The sequence below is a fragment of the Apiospora marii genome (assembly GCF_038362585.1).
Source record: "Apiospora marii strain CBS 49790 chromosome Unknown utg000001l_segment0_segment0, whole genome shotgun sequence".
NCBI classification, from domain to species: Eukaryota; Fungi; Ascomycota; class Sordariomycetes; order Amphisphaeriales; family Apiosporaceae; genus Apiospora; species Apiospora marii.
Window position 1 is genome coordinate 3,432,943 of NW_027117372.1, and position 16,318 is coordinate 3,449,260.

Here is a 16,318-nt window from a genome sequence, read left to right on the forward strand (position 1 = left end):
CCTTTCTCACTTACAACTCAAGATCTTTGAGACATTTCCTCGTAGGGTGGCTGGTGCCCATGCTGGATTAATTCATCAAATTCGCAATACGAAGTATAGAGGTCTAATTTAATATTTGCCCTTTCCAACGCGTCCTGTTAATAGCCAGGCAATAATGTGTTTCACAGCAGCCGCCACCCACCTGACAACCGCTACGGCTGCGCTCCCGTCGCAGGAGTAGGCGTGTGCGTGTGGAAAGGCCCCGACTGTATCGACGGGGACCCCGACCGCGGACGCGGCCGCGCGATCCCGCCCGCCAGCTGCGCCGCCGCGCCCACCAGCGTGACGTCGGCCATCCACTCCATGAACAGGGCCGCGGTCCAGCCCGGGTTCCCACACGCGGCGGCGTAGCTGACGGTCGCGAGGACCTGCGTCAGCGCGCTGAGCGCGACGGCGGCGAGGAACCAGGCCCGGCCGGGAATCCGGATGCGGTCGCGCGTATATGGGCGCACGGCGGGTGAGACGAGGCACAGGAGTACCGTCTCGTGCAGGAGCAGCTGCGCCAGGCGCCGCCAGAAGGCCGGGTCGTTTTTCGTGTCGCACGTCGCGTGCAGGGCTGGTGTGGTGCCCCACGAGGAGATAACGGCGGCGAAGCCGAGGAGTACGCTCGTGAGGGTCGCGGTCGCTAGGGTTGCGGCCCATACTAAGTGCTGGGAGCAGAAGGACATGTTGGTCCTGTTGTCTTTTCTGCGTTATCGACTTTCTTATAGTTTTCTTATACTTAAGGGTGGTTGTTCGAGTACGATTTACGAATACCTGGATCTGTTGACTTCACCGATTGTTGTTTGTTTAAATTCTGGTTAATTAGGAATTGAGGAGGACATCTCGAGTAGATATACCGAGACCTTAAATATCTGTCCTTGTTTGCTTGCTACGTAAGTTGTCAAGCAGTGTCACAGCCCCTGAGTGGGAACTACTCATGATGGCCACCAACAAGTAGGTAATGCAATACAGTCTCACGGTTGGTGAACACACGTATGTCAATTCTCTATACAATGCATCTCGGGTCATAATCCACCCAGAATTTCCTCACGCCATTGACAGGGATTGCTTGTTCTTACGCGCACCCGCCGTACTAACCCAGAACCGCCATATTGCCATGGTCAAGGCAGTCAGTACGAAAGTCACCGCCACAAATATCCATATGTACGGCGACAACATGCTCTCAGTGTCGCCCTGCCAATCAAAGAACGTCATGGAAAAGACCGTCTTCGTGATCGCGACCCGGTTAGTCATTGCAATGCAAGCGATGCGACAACATTCGACTTACAGCAACAAAGGTCCCGGGGAGGAAGGCCATCGTGAGGACCGCAATAGACCTCATATGGCTGCTGTCGCGTTGGGCGGCCTTCGAAATGTCCACGGTCAGGTTTGTGGTGTTCATTGTCGATTCCGCGATTTCCAGATTGGTCTTGATGTCTTTGCGCGCGATGTAGTTCCATTCCTGAAACATTTCGTTAGCATGGAGAACCATGGGGGAATCCAGGGATACAGTCACTCACGACCTGCGTGGCAAAGTTCATCCCGTCAATGATCAACGAAGACTGCCTGATCTTCTCATCGTATTCCAGGAGGAGCTGTTGCAGTCTTGCCTGGATCTGCGTTCCCTGATGGACCAGACACCGTGAGAGATCCTCTCGTTCAGATTTGACGTTCAAAGATCCGGGAGACAGAGGAAATCCGCAACAGAGCTTACTCTGGTGATCGGCCAATTTCTGCAACTGGGCCTTCCAGTTCGCAAGCCCGTTTCGGAGGTGGTAGAGGTCGATCCACTGCGACATGATTTCCGAGTCTCTATCCGGCCTCAGGAGGCCTTCGGTGGGTTTCTCGGTCACGGAGGAGGAAGAAGAGGACGGCGAATCAGATACTTCCGACGCCCTCCTCGAGTCGTTGCTGAAGTCGCATGCGCGCTGCATAAGTTTGTTGTGGAATTCACTAACAAGCTTCGCGTGTCGGTCCCTCTCGACGTCGGCGAATAGGACAGGCAAAGTCATTGGGTGGATCGCCCGCTCCGGGTTTCTCTGTAGCCTCCCAACCAAGGTTTCGCTCATCTTGGCGTCGCAGCCATAGAAGATGGCAAACGTGAACCTCCTGTCGGGCAGGTAAGTCGCGGAGAGGGCGACGTCGCCATCCCAAGACGCGGCGGTGCGACAGTTATACACTGAGCGCCGAGTTAGCTTTGATCTGTGATAGTACGGCTTCAGGAACCCCTTAGTGTCGCTCGTACCGGTTGCTTCAGGGGCTCTTTCCGCCCATGCGCCCGTGTCGGCAGAGCAATGGGCGTCGGTGTTGCGGTTGATCACCCGCATGATGGAACTGTGGATCCAGAACATGTTGGATATCGTGTCGAATGTGCTTCTTGAGAACGGTATGTTCGACAGTATCGAGGGATCTTGACATCTACTGTTGGCAGCACGACCCGCAAAACTGTTCAGGAGTCAGGGGCCGAGTTTGACTAGAGGCGACACGAGCAATGACAACGTACATGATGCACCCTCCATCTTTCCATTGGACGGAGTCTCCCTCATATGTCTGTTCTTTGGTTAGTGGTCTCGCTAGGCGAATTGTGTTGGTTCAACGGCTTTTGTTTAATGCTTGCCTTCAGCCAATCCGACCACTCCTCGTCGTTTGAAAGTTCCCATGTCTTATTATGTGGTGCATCTCGCTCCTGTTCTGTATCAGAATGCCGAGCTCAGAGATTCTCATGAATTCGTCCTCACCAGGTTTCGTCGTGATAGCAGCAACACTCTGCTGTATCCGGACTTGAACCGGAGCACTTTGGTGTCGCGCTCGGAGATGTGCGGGTCACCCCTAAGCCAGTCCATAGCTCATCATTCACTTGAATATTACAACCGTTATACCAGTTGATGGCGAAAAATGGGCAATTAAAATTGTCTTCTTTCAGATGGTCGACGCATCTTTGAATGCCTAACGAGTTGTAGCATCATCCTCCTTCGAAACACAGCCCGGTCTGTACATCGATCAAGAATGCCTTGCCGAATGCCGCCGGGGTCCTCTGAGTTCTCCAAGTCTCCAGGCGCAGGAGCTCCACAGTCATGCATATCACATCTGCGATCAGCCCGTACCCCTCCTCCGTCTCTGATTCGGCCACATCACTGCAAATTGGTTGGCGTGATTCTCTGATAGGTGGCAATGCTTACTGTCTTGCATTCGCGAGTTTCATTGCATGCCGGGCGGCACGTCACTGCCACAAGGACAGTCGGTGAAGGCATGCGTTGAGGAGTACAAACCCCTCACTTGTTGCAGTGATACAGTGAGCCACTGGCGGAGTATGACTTGCCAGAGGCTCTGCTCTTGAGATGTATCTCACATTACTCACATACACTTGACGTCCTACAAGATTCTGGCTGTATGCCTTGAGAAAGCGGTCCATTCCATATCCAACCCCTGTCACCTTGTGAGGTTGTAATGTAAAAAGAAACGTCTACAAAATCAGCCAAAACTGTACAAACCCCCCTTCTGCACAAACTATTCGCTGAACAGCCAGCCACAAGATGCCCAAAAGCTACATTGTCCAGACCATTCCGGCCAAGTACATCTGGTCCACTGGAGATCTGGAGAGCAAACTAAAAGAGGTCCTAGGCCACAACAAATTCAATATCAGGGTATGGACTGCCCCCATTTCCCTGCTATCATTCTTTGAGCTTTGCATACCAGTATTTACAACGAGCCCATTGACTAACAATGTACCGATGCTCAGATTAGTGCAGATCAAATATTCCTCTCAACGCCCAAGGGCTTATCCAAGGTATGAAACTTGGCTTTGGTCCTGTTATTGCTCATAAATTGCCCCTGAACTGAACTCGGCCTTTCTTCTACTTACAGGGCCAGTTGGACGAGTTGGTTGAGCGTTTACGGAACCACTACGAATCATAACTTGAGGAAAAGAAAAGACCATGGAAATAAGGAGCGGGAATAGGGAAGAGGACATAAAACTATAGTTGGTGTATTGCTATAGGAACTCAAAAAATTGTATACCAGTTAACATCATTTGAACTTATTCACAGATGGTTCTGCCAATTTCTAAGTGAAAATTTGTATTTTAGAGAAAACCTTTGTACAGAGTCTAGATGCTATAGTCGGTCGCCTCGTCCTCTTCGTCAGGTACCTCATATCTGAAGTCTGATTCTCTGTCATTTCGCTGAGCTTTTCCAACACGTCTTCGCATTCTTTGCGGTCTTTTGGTCTGCATAGCAGCATGCTGTGCTCTATATAGTCCAATAGGTCATAGAAGTAGTCTGAACATTGGTCCAAGCCCTGGAGATATCGAATCCACTACGAGGAATGTTATGGTTAGTTTAGTAGGTTCAGAAAGACCACACTTCGCTCACGCAAATAGGAGTGATGGAGGCTTACATATCTGACGGAAGACTTGACAACAGGGGGTCCCAGGGAGCCCCGGGACCCTTTAGTTGACTTCCAGAAGTATTCAGTTTCAAAGCGTACCGGATAGACCTTCTCCTGGAGTCGTTTCTCGAGGAAAATATTGAGTCCCTCGGGGCCAAGGAGGAGCCAGGTCAGCATGTCGAGATAAAGGCATCCAAGACACCAAATGTCATATCGGGGGCTCATTCTGTTATCAGAAAACTCTGCCTCCGCTTCGGGGGCTCTATATGCCAAACCACAGGGCCTTACCGACCCTGGACGTTCTGTCGATTTTGACATCTTGGAGTGGAATACGGCCAAGCCAAAGTCGGAAAGTTTGAGAACCCCTTCGCTACGATGTTCGGATTGGAAGAGAAGGACATTGTCGCGTTTGATGTCGCCATGCCTTCCAAAAATCTTGTCATCGTGTCCTTGCTTGTCGTCCAGCACAGCTTCGATGCCCTTCGTGATATTCTCCTGGCGTGATTTCACGTGATGGACACGAGAGAGCCCGTCCGCAAGACCATAGACTTGTCGTGCTACCCATTGATTGTTCACGTAGGCCAGTTCGTTGGGAGATGTGCCCCATAGATCGTCCAGAGTACCACCATAAGCCCAGGGAAAGAGCAAATAGTAACGGCCTCGATGCTGAAACGACGCCAGGAGCTCGGTAAGATGTCGGTGCTGGCCTGATTTTCGGAAACCAGCACGCTCCCCGTCAAATATACTGCGTTCTGTCGATTTTAATTGCTTCAGGGCAAAGTAGGTGCTCCCTTCCTGTTAGAGTGTCAAAATCAGGGAACTATTCATGAGAGTAAGATTGAATAACGGCGACTTGCCTTTCTTTTGGGGAAGGCATGGTGTGCATCATGAATTTTGACTCTGTACACGTACGACTGGCCACCTTCCGCGACCCGTTCGCATTGCGTCCAGGGAAGGATTATTCCGTGCTCGAGACAATGTAGACTGGACGGTCGCAGGAAAGGTGTCAGGGTATACCACTGGTAGTTCTCGAAATCCATTATTGCCATGGACCTCCAGCCTTGGAATAGTTCAAATGAGCCGCTGTAATTGCGAGGGATAAGTTTGCTTTTTCCATTTCGTCTGAAGGGGAGATGGGAGTCGTCAATGCCCTCCCTTTTGAACACCAGGATTGAACTCAGTTGATCTATCAAAGCCAAAACAGCGAACAACCTTTTGCCTCGACGCAAGCCACTGTCGCCACATTTCCCGGGGCATATGAATGCAACGAGTTCATCCAACTCAGTGGGACCGAGGCTCAAGTTGCGAGTCAAATCCCGTCGAACGGAGTCTTCGTTGATGATTTCTTCTTGGGCATCCAGCGAAAGGAACTTTTTGGGTGTGTCACTACAGTCTTGTAACACTCTTGCCCATAGCTTATCATGAATGGATTCGTCTCCTTCTGGGGAGGAACAAGGTCTGGGATTATAGCTTTCAGGTGATGATGTAATAGGAGAATCCGCGAGGGTCGTGGACGGCTCACTTATAGGCTCTGCTGAGGCCTCAGGCCAAGTGTCGATTGTCTGGTATGGCATTAGGGTCCAGTGGTCACGAGATAACGAAGGGCGGGAGGGTCTAAAGTGAGGTTCCAGCCACTGTTGGGTCGAATACCTAAAGCAATTGGGCAGGCACGTTTCGAAAAGTCCCATAGCATCTACGCTTCACGGAAGGGGCCGGGGGCCCATTTGACCCTACCATCCAGTCATAATGACTGACGTGAGATGGTTTATCTGATTTATTGGTCCATTATCTCTGTTGCAGTCTTTGCCTGCAGACTTATCAGTTGAACACTTGTCGCATTTTGGGCGTTTCTCAAGGCCGCATTATGCACGATGTTCCAGCCACTTATAATCAAGGAGGAAGCTGCAGCCGGAGGCCCACCAACTCACACATGCCAACATAATGAGACACAAAAATGCAAGAAAGAGCCGTGCAACTGTTGCCGCGCGTGGAAACTTAGAGCGAGAACCTCGCTACCTGCTTACTCTGCATACTTTAATCGACGCTGTGTTAGAAAACGTAACATTCAAGTCTCGAGTGTCGCAGAAACTACAATCCGAGAAAGGATCACGAGGGTCCATCATCACTGATATAACTGATGATGGGGATCCGGTTGCTTAAAACGGGTGGCAAGTTTGGTTGGAGATGAAATGGATGGGAAAGGTAGGCTTCCGGGCTCACCCAAGGATGGGGTGATCTTCCTGCTTACAACATGACACCGCCAGACAGCCTGTCCTGAGCGTGGTCCAATTGGAGAACGAAGGCGAGTATGACTGCATGCATGTGTATACGGAAACGGGCGGCGGTGGTGGGCCTCCTGCAGTGGTAGGTCTCCTGCAGTGGTGGGCCTCCCGCAATCGTGATTGGTTCGAGTATATTTGAGCGTCTATGGGTAAAGTGCCACGCCCCCAGAACCCGTGAGGTTTGTCATTTCCTGGTCGTTCAGCACACCTTTGAGTGCCTTCGTGACAATCTTCCCGCTTTCACAACGGCTTTTAACAGCAAGATACTACGTTTTGCGATACAGATTTTACGTGAAGCGCCACTCGTCGGCACGATACTACTTATTGCTAACTCCAACTTGCTATACCAACTGGTGGGCCCCCCACCTCTCCTATTTCATGGTGTAAGTTGATTCTCCATGCTAACAATGTCCCATTAGCGACTTGTGCCTGTAAGACATCAACGCACAATGCCCTGGGACTTGCCATTACGCCTACGTTCACACCGGTCAGAAGAGAAGCATCACTTCGATGTGCCCGGCAAAAATGTGAACCTAGGCGAGATGGACAAGATATTGAAGAAGGAGTTCGGAAGGCGGAAGGACTATCGCGTTGTTGTAAGTACCCCCCTTTCTACCACTTGACGTTCCGGCAAATCCTAACGTGAAAACGCCATTCCGTAGATTCGAAACGACCGATGCACTGTGTATACCACGCGACCTATTGACCAGCACGTCAAGAGCACTTTGTGCTATTGAGCCAGGACTCTTGGAACAAGGGGACGCTTGCAGACTTTGCTCATTTGAACAAGCCATGATTACGGGTGTTGGGCGTTTGGTTAGGTACATGGGAAGAAGGTTATGACTTGGAAGACTGGCGCATTAGACCAGTGGGCACGTTGTGTACTATTGATGTAAATCATCTTGTAATCTATGCTCGGAGCAGATTCATGGTCACAATATGGATGATTACGGTTCATCAACTTGATCTGACGATCCAAGACGAATGACAAATGACGCATAGAGAATCTCATAAGTAATAGTTTCCTGTCCTATTCAATTTTGCAGGGAGACGCTGACGTCTATGGTGAGTTAAAGATGGCTATTGATTTCATACTCATTCATCATGATTCATTCTATATACAAGGGTTAAGTGCGCATCGTTGGCACACCAGGATAATAATATGTACCTTACTAGGTAGCAGTGGGCAACGGAGTCATCATCAGAGTCTTGACGATCTGGAGGGCGTGGCACCAGCCTAGACTGCAGAGCCCGGGTCTCGTGCGCCAGGGCCGGCAAAGGAGATGGTCCTGGTCTTCATCCTGCGCCGGGCGCCCTCGAGGTCGTCCGTGTCGGTGCCGTCGCCCTCCCCCTTGAGCGAGGCGCTCGTGGTCGTCGACATGACGCGCCGCTGGAGGCCGGGGCTCTGCAGGCCTTGCTGCTCGACCCACTTCTTGCGGGCGACGGCGGCCTCGCCCACGATGGAGCTGTTGCTCGTGTTGCTGCCGCCGGTGATCTTGAAGACGCTGAGGAAGTCCTGCATGAAGGTGGTCTCGAGTTCGCGCGGGCGCCCGTCCGAGGTCCAGTACCGCTCGTTGCTCAGCTCGATGCTGAGGTGCCGCCGGAAGAAGCGGTCCTGGTTGACCCACCAGGCCCGCCACAGGATCACAATGAAGAAGGTCAGCGGGATCGTGAAGCACCAGTACACCCAGAACAGCGGCATGATGACGACGTGCGGCATGTCGAGTTTCGTCGCGTCCTCGCTCAGGCCCGGGTCGCCCTTGGTGTCGTACTCCCAGTTGAAGAAGGACATGCCGAACAGCGTGCCCATGTACTCGCCCGGCAGGAAGATAGCCGTTATGACGGCCAGCGCCTTCATCGACGAGCTGTCGCGTGTGGACGCCACCGCCATTCGCGCGTTGAGGTTGTTATCCTCTTGCGCCATCTTGGAGTAGATCTATGAAAAATAAACCGAGCATAAGCCAAGGAAAAGTGAAATGAGAAGGTGTATGCCGATACGGCAGTGGGTAAAAAGACTTACAATATCAATTTGGGCTCGGCATCGCAGTTCCGACATCCTACGATCCGTCTCCAGAGCCGTGCACAGCCTCCAGGTTGACTCCAGGTATTGCCGGATTTCGTGCCATTGATGTGATAGTTCGTCCTCCTCCTCTTCCTCTCCCTCCTTCGCCTGCGCCTGCGCCCTGCTACCGGTGCTGCTGGCGGCAGCGCGACGCCTTTGGGCCTTGACCTCCTTGTCCAGCTCGTCGCCGACGGTGACGAGAAGCTTGACCGCCCTCTCCATCCACCTCAGCGTGTCCAGCAGCTTGATGGCGCCCTTGAGGACGTCGTGGGCCTCCTTCATCAGGTGGATGGTCTGCGGCGGCACATAGTCGTCGCCGTACAGCGCGGGGTTCTGCTGCTGGTAGCTGCTGCTGCCGTTGCCGTAGCCCGGGTCATGGCTGCGCTTCGTGACCTTCTCCTCGACAAAGGTGGAGAAGCGCCGCAGCGGGCCGAAGGGGACGACGTCGCTTTTGTTGCCCGAGCTGCTGCCCCGGCGCGACGTCTTGGGCCGCCGCGCGCGCGTCCTCTTGGCGCTGCCCGTCAGGTCGTCTACCTTGGCTTCGAGGTCCAGCACCTCGTCGTTGTTGGCCACGACCTCCTCCTCGGTCCGCAGGAACTGCACCTGCAACAGCACAATGGGCAGCACCAGCGGGTGCGCCCAGAGCGACCGCGACGCGTCGAGGCGCTTCTCGTACTCGTCCAGGGCGTCGTCGTCGTGCCAGCGCGTGTCGAACGACCGCCGGATCAGGGCCGTCGTCGTCCGCGTCTTGAGCTTGTACGACATGGACAGGAAGTCGTAGGGGGGCTGCGGGTTGGCCGAGAAACTAAAAACGATGTCTTTTTCGAGCGAGAGCGAACCATGTTAGTATATAAGCGGGGCTACAGCGTGACAGTCTGTTTTAGGGACTTACACAGAGTCTCTTTGCGTGCATCCCAGAAACTAGACTCGCTAGTTACGCGGCCTATAGTCGGTAGAGTTGATGCATGCAGTTCAAGCGAGTTCCAGTCCTCGGGCGTGAGAAACAACCCATCTTGATGAGAGTTGGAATCGTGGCCCTGGGTCGCTGGGAGAATCCTCCGGTCCACGATGCTGTTGTTTCGGCCTTCATTAGCTTTGCGTTCTGTATAACTCTACCGTAGGACCTGGTCTGGGTAATTTGACAGAACATAAGAAGCTGACCAGCCGTTGCTGGACTAGACTGGCAGCCAGCACGTTGGGATACTAGGCAGAGTGAGTGCCACTCGCACCAAGGGCGTATTGGTAAAAGGAGACAAGGGGAAGACTTACAGTTGCCGCACCCTGCCCATCAACCGAGGCTTTCCGGGAGGCGCCTCAACAAACTCGCCCTGTGTGCATCGATACGTCAGTTTGCATTCATAAGCACTAATGCGCACCCATTTTTATCTGATTCTCATATGCCATGTCATTAGGAGTAGTAGTTGTAGCAGTAGTAATGCACGCTTGGTCCAAAAAGTAGACGTACCTCGTCATCCAGGCCATGGCCGTCGCGCATCGCGCCCCGGAACATGCGCAGAGCTTCGTCGTCGTCGGCCATGATACTCGGTGACCGGAAGCAGCCTTCGGGGTCCCTGGCGGGTGGTGCGTACACGGCATACTCGTGGTAGGAGGCGTGGGTGTCTCCGTCGGTCAACAGCACCTTCTGGGCCAAGTCGCGCAGTTCGAAGTTGAAAAGGTTCAGGTCCGGCAGGCGAGACCTCGCGCCGTCCCGGCGGCTTCCGGCCTTCCCGCTCAGACCGGACTTGGTGGAGGTGGCGGCGGTGTTGTCGGGCACCGGCATCAGGCTGCCGCGTCGGGTACGCTGGCTGCGGGACCCCCCGCCTCCGCTGTGCCCGCCCGACGTCGCACGGCGATCCAGCGAGGGCCGGGGCGGCAGCGGGATCTCCGTGTTATTGCTCAGATTGGCATCGAGCTCGTCCAGGTTGTATTCCATTGTGATGAATAGGCAGTCAGCCCTACGGGGGAGAGTGTGTGCCGTTGTAACCGAAGAAAAGGGGGGGAGGGTCAGAGGGTGTCTCTCGCTTTACCTAACGATTACACCCTAAAGCACACACAGACTGACAGACGCTCTTCGCTTTGCTCGCAAACCCGCTTCGCTGGCACCCCTAAAATTGCTTGTTCCGCAAAGCCAAGACGCGGAGAATGGAAACCCAAAAGCCAAGGAAACAGGAACAAAAGGGAGCAGCAGCAGCCAAGCAATTAACTAAAGAGCAAGGCAGCACAAACACAACTTAAGCTGCATGTCGGTCCGATACGTCGCCAGAGAAATATGGGAAAGAAGCCAGAATAAAACGGACAGCAGCACAGCAGCGGAGAAGGAAGACCAAGGGTAGGTGCGGGAACGAGCTGCTGACCGACATCTATCAAACCACCCCTGCGAGCCTTGTCTCTCCGGCCCCAGCCACTCACCTACAGGCTGCATATTGGCAGATTGCCTCCCTTGCTCGCAAGCTTGGCAGCTTGGGGGCCCGCGCCACTACTGCCAAAAGCCGAGCTTCACGTCATTAGGTCCGAAGAATCGCAGGTCACGATCGCTTGTCGCCCGTAAATCTTACGCCAAGGGAACGCTCGCTTCCCCATTTTCGACCACGAACGGAACCGCTCTGGACTGGGGTGTGTGGTTCGGTCGAACGCCAGCAAAGCAGCGCCCCAAGGCTGGCCAGGCAGCGGCGCCGTTCTCTATCGTGTGGATCAGGAACCCCACTTGGACTTAGCGGTATGAGCTGGGAGAGGGTATCTTGCAGGGTTATACTCGAATGCTAGAGGTGGAAGTATCAGCGGATGCGTTTCATAAATTTATACTGGCAACTTCTCTGCAGCAGGACTTGTCGGTGAATGGGCGATGCCAGAGCATCGTGATTATAAGTGATATTCAAAAATGGGGAACGCGTTGAGCGATATTCAACGCCGGCAGCAGCTTTGGTTCGTCGCCCCAACAGACAGACGGTGGTATCTAACGTGTTCAAAAACAAATAAGCCAACAGAACCTCCCCAGAAACTCCAATGCAGTCCATGTCTACGTGGGAACCCAAGTCGTCTCGTCGCTCATAATCATGCCTCGCGCTCTACACGCCCCTCATCTCACATATCAACGCCCCGGGTATCGTCCTTCATCATGTCCTCCTCACTGCCGAGCTCCTTCTCGAGCTCGTCCGCGACAAACCCTTCGTAGTCCTCCAGGTTCTTCTGGATGTGCACCTTGAATTTGATGATGTCGTTCAGCATCTTTTCAATCTCCGTGTGCAACTCTTCCCGCAGCGAGTTCGCGCGCAGAGTGAGCTGCTCGTATCTATGCAAATGTTAGTGTATAGTCTTAGGTATTTGAGGAGTGATATGAGCTCAGGTGAGACATACTCAATGTTGGTGTTCATTTCACGCTGCTCCATGAGTTGGACGGATTCGGTAAGCTGCGCGCGCATCTTGGCGAGTTCCTTCTCCATCTTTTCGATCTGGGCATCACTGGCCAGCTTCTGTGTGGTGGTAACCTCCTTGGTCCTCTCGTACTCCTCCTCGGCAGCACGGACACGGTGCTCGAGAGCCTCAACTTCGGACCGCTTGTCTTCAATGGCTTCTTTAATGCCATCCAACAAGTCGTGGTCTTTCATCATAGCATCCATGGCAGCGCTTCGTCGCTCGCTAATATCTTTCCGCAAGGCCATGAAAGCGTTCTTAACGCTACCTCGTAAGTCCAGGTTCAAGATATGCGCCGGCTGGTACCCAGTGACCGGGTCGGCCAGCAGTCGTTCTGAGGTTTCCGATACCGCTCCTTTGTACGGACCACCCATCATGGAGCCTGTGAAGTTGGACTCGTTGACCGTGACAGCCAGCTCGAACTGTTCGCCGTTGGCGTTCACAGCTGTGCTGGGTATCAAGCCGATCTGGTAAGCGAGGGTGTTATACTTGTCCACAAGGCGCTCGAGCTCGTCAAGCCTGCGACTAGCATCCACCTCCTTTTCGGCCACCTTCTTCTTGACATCTTCCAGCCTTAGGGCGGCCGATTCGATGCCCTTCTGCAGTCGTTCACGCTCTGAGGTCATGCGGTCAATATCCTGCATGCTAATTCCTTGGTCGTCGACTTCTTTCTGCAGTCCGCGCCGCTCGTCTTCGGCCTCCTGTAGCTCCTGCGCCAGCTTATCGTATTCCTCTTGCAAAACAGCGATACGGCTTTCGTACTTGTCTGAGCGTTGCATGGCGAGTGCGTTATATTCTTCGAACTTGGTCTTGTCTTCCTCCATAATCTTGAAATGATCATCAAGCACTCGTGGGTCTGGCGTGGCCTTTTCCATATCTTCGATTTCCTGCAGGAGCCGGGCATTTTCGGTTTCTAGCATGTCAAGCTCGGATCGATACTTCGAGTTTGATCGTTCAAACGCTTCAGCCATTCCCTGCACATGCGGAGCCAGTGCTCTTTCTGCATCCTCGTCGCCGGCATCGTCATCCATGGCAAGCCAGTCACGGTACGCGCTGCTGAGGAAATCGAAAATGATGCGATCGCCACTGATGTCGACTCCAGCCTCTGCGCATGCGTCGTCGTAGCGGTAGCAAGAATAACCCTCCAGCATCTGGGCCAACTGCATCATCCAGTGCAAGAGGCCCAGGAAGGTGCTCCAGTTCTGACCGCCCACCGCAGCAATCTGGGACTTGGTGATGCTCCTCTCGAACGGGTACCTTAGTTGTTTCAGGATAGGAGGCACCTCCTGGTCGATGTTCTTCTGGAATCGATAAGCCGGGTCGATACGGTGATACAGCCATTGGAACAGGTAGTTGAAGTCTTTTTGTGTCGGGGACTTCATGATATTCTGGGAGAGGTTATGCTTCATTTCCATCTCGAAGTTGTTCTGCACCAGGTAGTCCAGCAACTCCTGGCCGATGCGCGCCTGGAACGATCGGTCTTTAAGTGGTCGGGGATCTCTTGGGACCCCGGCGGCTTGTGGTGCTTGCTGAAAGAAGCTCTGGTGGCTCATGGGGCCATTGTTGGAAGGGTGCGGTCGATAGACACTGCTTCGACGCGCATCGCCCTCGGAGTTGCGGCCAGGCAGACTGCCGGCCGCGTAGCTCTTGAAGGCCGAGGGAGGATGCGCGAGCGACTGGCGTTTAACCGACGAAAGGCCCATTTCGGGGAGATTGGTGCCCGAGGACGAGCGACCGAACATGGGCTGCGTAGGGCGACTCATGGCGAGGGAGTGCCTAGATCCCGACATGGAGCGCACATGGTTGCCGCCGCTGTTCGAATTCGATCGTTTCATGGCTGAAGCCGGGTGCGGAATTGCAGAGTTTAGGTTGATGCCGCCTAGTGTCTGGTCATAGGTAGCCGAGTGTTAGCGGCTGAGTCGCTACTCGCGGCAGGAACCAAAAGAAGCAACAAAACAGCAAACTTACCTCACGTGGTCTTCGTACGCTCCAAAGACCTGTATCCTGCGACATGTTGCAGGGGAAACTGCGATGTGTGTGTGGTTCTCCCCAGAAGGTCGAATCGTATAAATTACGACAAAATTGAGCAGAGAAAGGGGGGAAGTCTGCCACGAAGGGGTTGTGCGACTAGATGGTTGTATTCCAAAACAACCGAAGCATCACCAATTGTTGATACAACCAACAGCTGTCGCGAGTCGCAAAATAGATTGCTGCCCAAGAAGGATGCCATGCATTGATTGATCGGTGTTGACTACGCTGGTTTGAAGTAAACAAACCCCGTCGCAGAAGGTGATTGGGCAGAAATAGTGGAGGTTACAAAACGCTTACCTCTAGCCCGCCTGCCCCACCAAACCCTGCAGTTTGGAAGAAACACTCGAGCTCCCGCTTAAGGAACGACTGTCGATAGTGCTACATCCTACATGGGTTTATTGGACCATGGGTCATCATCACCTATCTCCAGCATGAGCTCTGTATTCACCCATCCTCCCCTGTATTCACTCCAATTTCGAAGTGATAGGCGAATTTGCCTCGATCCTGTGTCTGAAATTAGTTATAAAATTCCAACTTCCCCATAAACTTCCTTCCTATTTGAGCATGGATCTAATGCCGAGCAGTACGATCCATTATGGCACCAAAGAAGCTGGTCATATTTGCTGGAGCGCCGGAAAGGAGCTCCCTTGAACAGGATGGCCCTGACCTGTTGAATGGGTTTCTGGAACCTCATGCCAGATTTATCAAAGAATCCGACCCATCTCTCCCACAGCACCATCTGGCCGCTTCAGCAAACGACTATGATGTTGATGCAGCTGCCTGGAGGTCAATCCCGCTACACAGAGCCCAGCTACACACCGGTTTCTCTCAAGTCCACGAGCTGAGCCAGAACTACGTTGGCGATGACAACTTCTTCTCGTCAGTCTCGGCTTCAGGCAGCTTTCGAGGAACAGGCGATGACACCTCAGGACTGAGCCAATCATTGCTCAACGATTTCTACGACCATTCCCTTGCTGTGCATCAAGATGTACGGTCCTCTCAACTGCCCTCCGAAAGTTCTGTGATGGGATCGCAATCATTCCTGACCACTCTGAGCTATGAGGACTCGTTTAGTGAGGGGGCGTCATCTCAGGCAGATCGTACTCTTGGGTTGGGAAACGGGAGGCTCAGCAATCTGTCCGCCCTGCCGAACGCGGCTCATCTGAAAGCAATCCAGCCCCAGACGATGAGCGTCAACCTCATTGTAGGCGTCATCTCTATAGCAGAGCCGCGCACAGTTACGACCAAGTGGGGCTCAAGCAAGACACTTATTGAGCTCTTGGTCGGAGACGAAACGAAAGCCGGATTCAGCGTTACGTTTTGGTTGACTGCCACTGGAAATGCGGCAAACGAGACTGACGCCATTCTGCGGGTTCTGCGAAGGCGAGACATCATACTGCTCCGCAACGTTGCGCTGAGTGAATTCAAAACCAAGGTGCACGGCCACAGCTTACGGAAAGGTTTCACCAAAATCCAACTGCTGTACCGGCAAAGACTCGACGAAGAGGACATAGGGGGCTTCTATAGTATCAGGGATCTCTCGTCAAGGAGCGCAACTCATCCCCAGGTTTTGAAGACAGCCAGGGTGCGTCAATGGGTGCTCGATTTCGTTGCGCAGCCTGTGTATGCAGGACAAGATAACAGGCAGGGCCTTAGGCGCTGGGAGATGCCCCCTGACGATTCACAATGAGTAGGGGTGGCCAAACAGCCGCAAATACTGGCTGGAAGGAGACGTACAATATTATTGAAGTGTTACATACATTGGAGGACTGGTCAATTAGAAAGTCAGGGGTCTTTGTTTTCAATGAGTTGACATAGAAGATAAACGTCTCGGCCGAATAAGGTTAGGTTGGCGGGCATCCCATGACGTTCGTGGGATAGAATGTCTCCGTTGCAGGAGGACGGGAGGATTCAATAATCTCAATGTTCACACTGGTCCTGGAGGCAAATGTTTTCAAGAGAGCATACAGCACCTCTATGATAGGCACGCTCACTTTTTTGCCTCTGCGAAATGCGGTATTACTCATTTTATGGGTAGATCATGAGTTGATCAACAGTCGCAACCCAGTTGGACCCTTATCTGAATGGCGAGTGCCCATCCCTGCCGGTTACGTTTCCAGCCAAT

General features: G+C 53.1%; 7 protein-coding genes across 7 annotated transcripts; 2 read left to right on the plus strand and 5 right to left on the minus strand.

The window, feature by feature from the left end:
* Positions 1-191: 191 nt before the first annotated feature.
* Positions 192-707, minus strand: PG985_001116 (uncharacterized protein; the record flags this gene model as incomplete). Its single annotated transcript, XM_066820885.1, has 1 exon — positions 192-707. One exon carries the CDS (start codon positions 705-707, stop codon positions 192-194), a length of 516 nt encoding a protein of 171 aa, XP_066691764.1.
* Positions 708-1,068: 361 nt separating this feature from the next.
* On the minus strand, positions 1,069-2,348 carry PG985_001117 (uncharacterized protein; the record flags this gene model as incomplete). Its single annotated transcript, XM_066820886.1, has 3 exons — positions 1,069-1,248; positions 1,310-1,483; positions 1,542-2,348. 3 exons carry the CDS (start codon positions 2,346-2,348, stop codon positions 1,069-1,071), a joined length of 1,161 nt encoding a protein of 386 aa, XP_066691765.1.
* Positions 2,349-4,126: 1,778 nt separating this feature from the next.
* On the minus strand, positions 4,127-5,981 carry PG985_001118 (uncharacterized protein; the record flags this gene model as incomplete). Its single annotated transcript, XM_066820887.1, has 3 exons — positions 4,127-4,261; positions 4,417-5,152; positions 5,320-5,981. 3 exons carry the CDS (start codon positions 5,979-5,981, stop codon positions 4,127-4,129), a joined length of 1,533 nt encoding a protein of 510 aa, XP_066691766.1.
* Positions 5,982-7,138: 1,157 nt separating this feature from the next.
* Positions 7,139-7,426, plus strand: PG985_001119 (uncharacterized protein; the record flags this gene model as incomplete). The annotated part of the gene is made up of 2 exons (XM_066820888.1): positions 7,139-7,285; positions 7,352-7,426. 2 exons carry the CDS (start codon positions 7,139-7,141, stop codon positions 7,424-7,426), a joined length of 222 nt encoding a protein of 73 aa, XP_066691767.1.
* Positions 7,427-7,926: 500 nt separating this feature from the next.
* On the minus strand, positions 7,927-10,684 carry PG985_001120 (uncharacterized protein; the record flags this gene model as incomplete). The annotated part of the gene is made up of 5 exons (XM_066820889.1): positions 7,927-8,625; positions 8,710-9,569; positions 9,644-9,822; positions 10,021-10,079; positions 10,217-10,684. 5 exons carry the CDS (start codon positions 10,682-10,684, stop codon positions 7,927-7,929), a joined length of 2,265 nt encoding a protein of 754 aa, XP_066691768.1.
* Positions 10,685-11,832: 1,148 nt separating this feature from the next.
* PG985_001121 (HEC/Ndc80p family protein) lies at positions 11,833-14,175 on the minus strand (the record flags this gene model as incomplete). Its single annotated transcript, XM_066820890.1, has 3 exons — positions 11,833-12,040; positions 12,106-14,048; positions 14,131-14,175. 3 exons carry the CDS (start codon positions 14,173-14,175, stop codon positions 11,833-11,835), a joined length of 2,196 nt encoding a protein of 731 aa, XP_066691769.1.
* A 613-nt stretch (positions 14,176-14,788) lies between these two features.
* On the plus strand, positions 14,789-15,883 carry PG985_001122 (uncharacterized protein; the record flags this gene model as incomplete). The annotated part of the gene is made up of 1 exon (XM_066820891.1): positions 14,789-15,883. One exon carries the CDS (start codon positions 14,789-14,791, stop codon positions 15,881-15,883), a length of 1,095 nt encoding a protein of 364 aa, XP_066691770.1.
* Between the last annotated feature and the right edge of the window lie 435 nt (positions 15,884-16,318).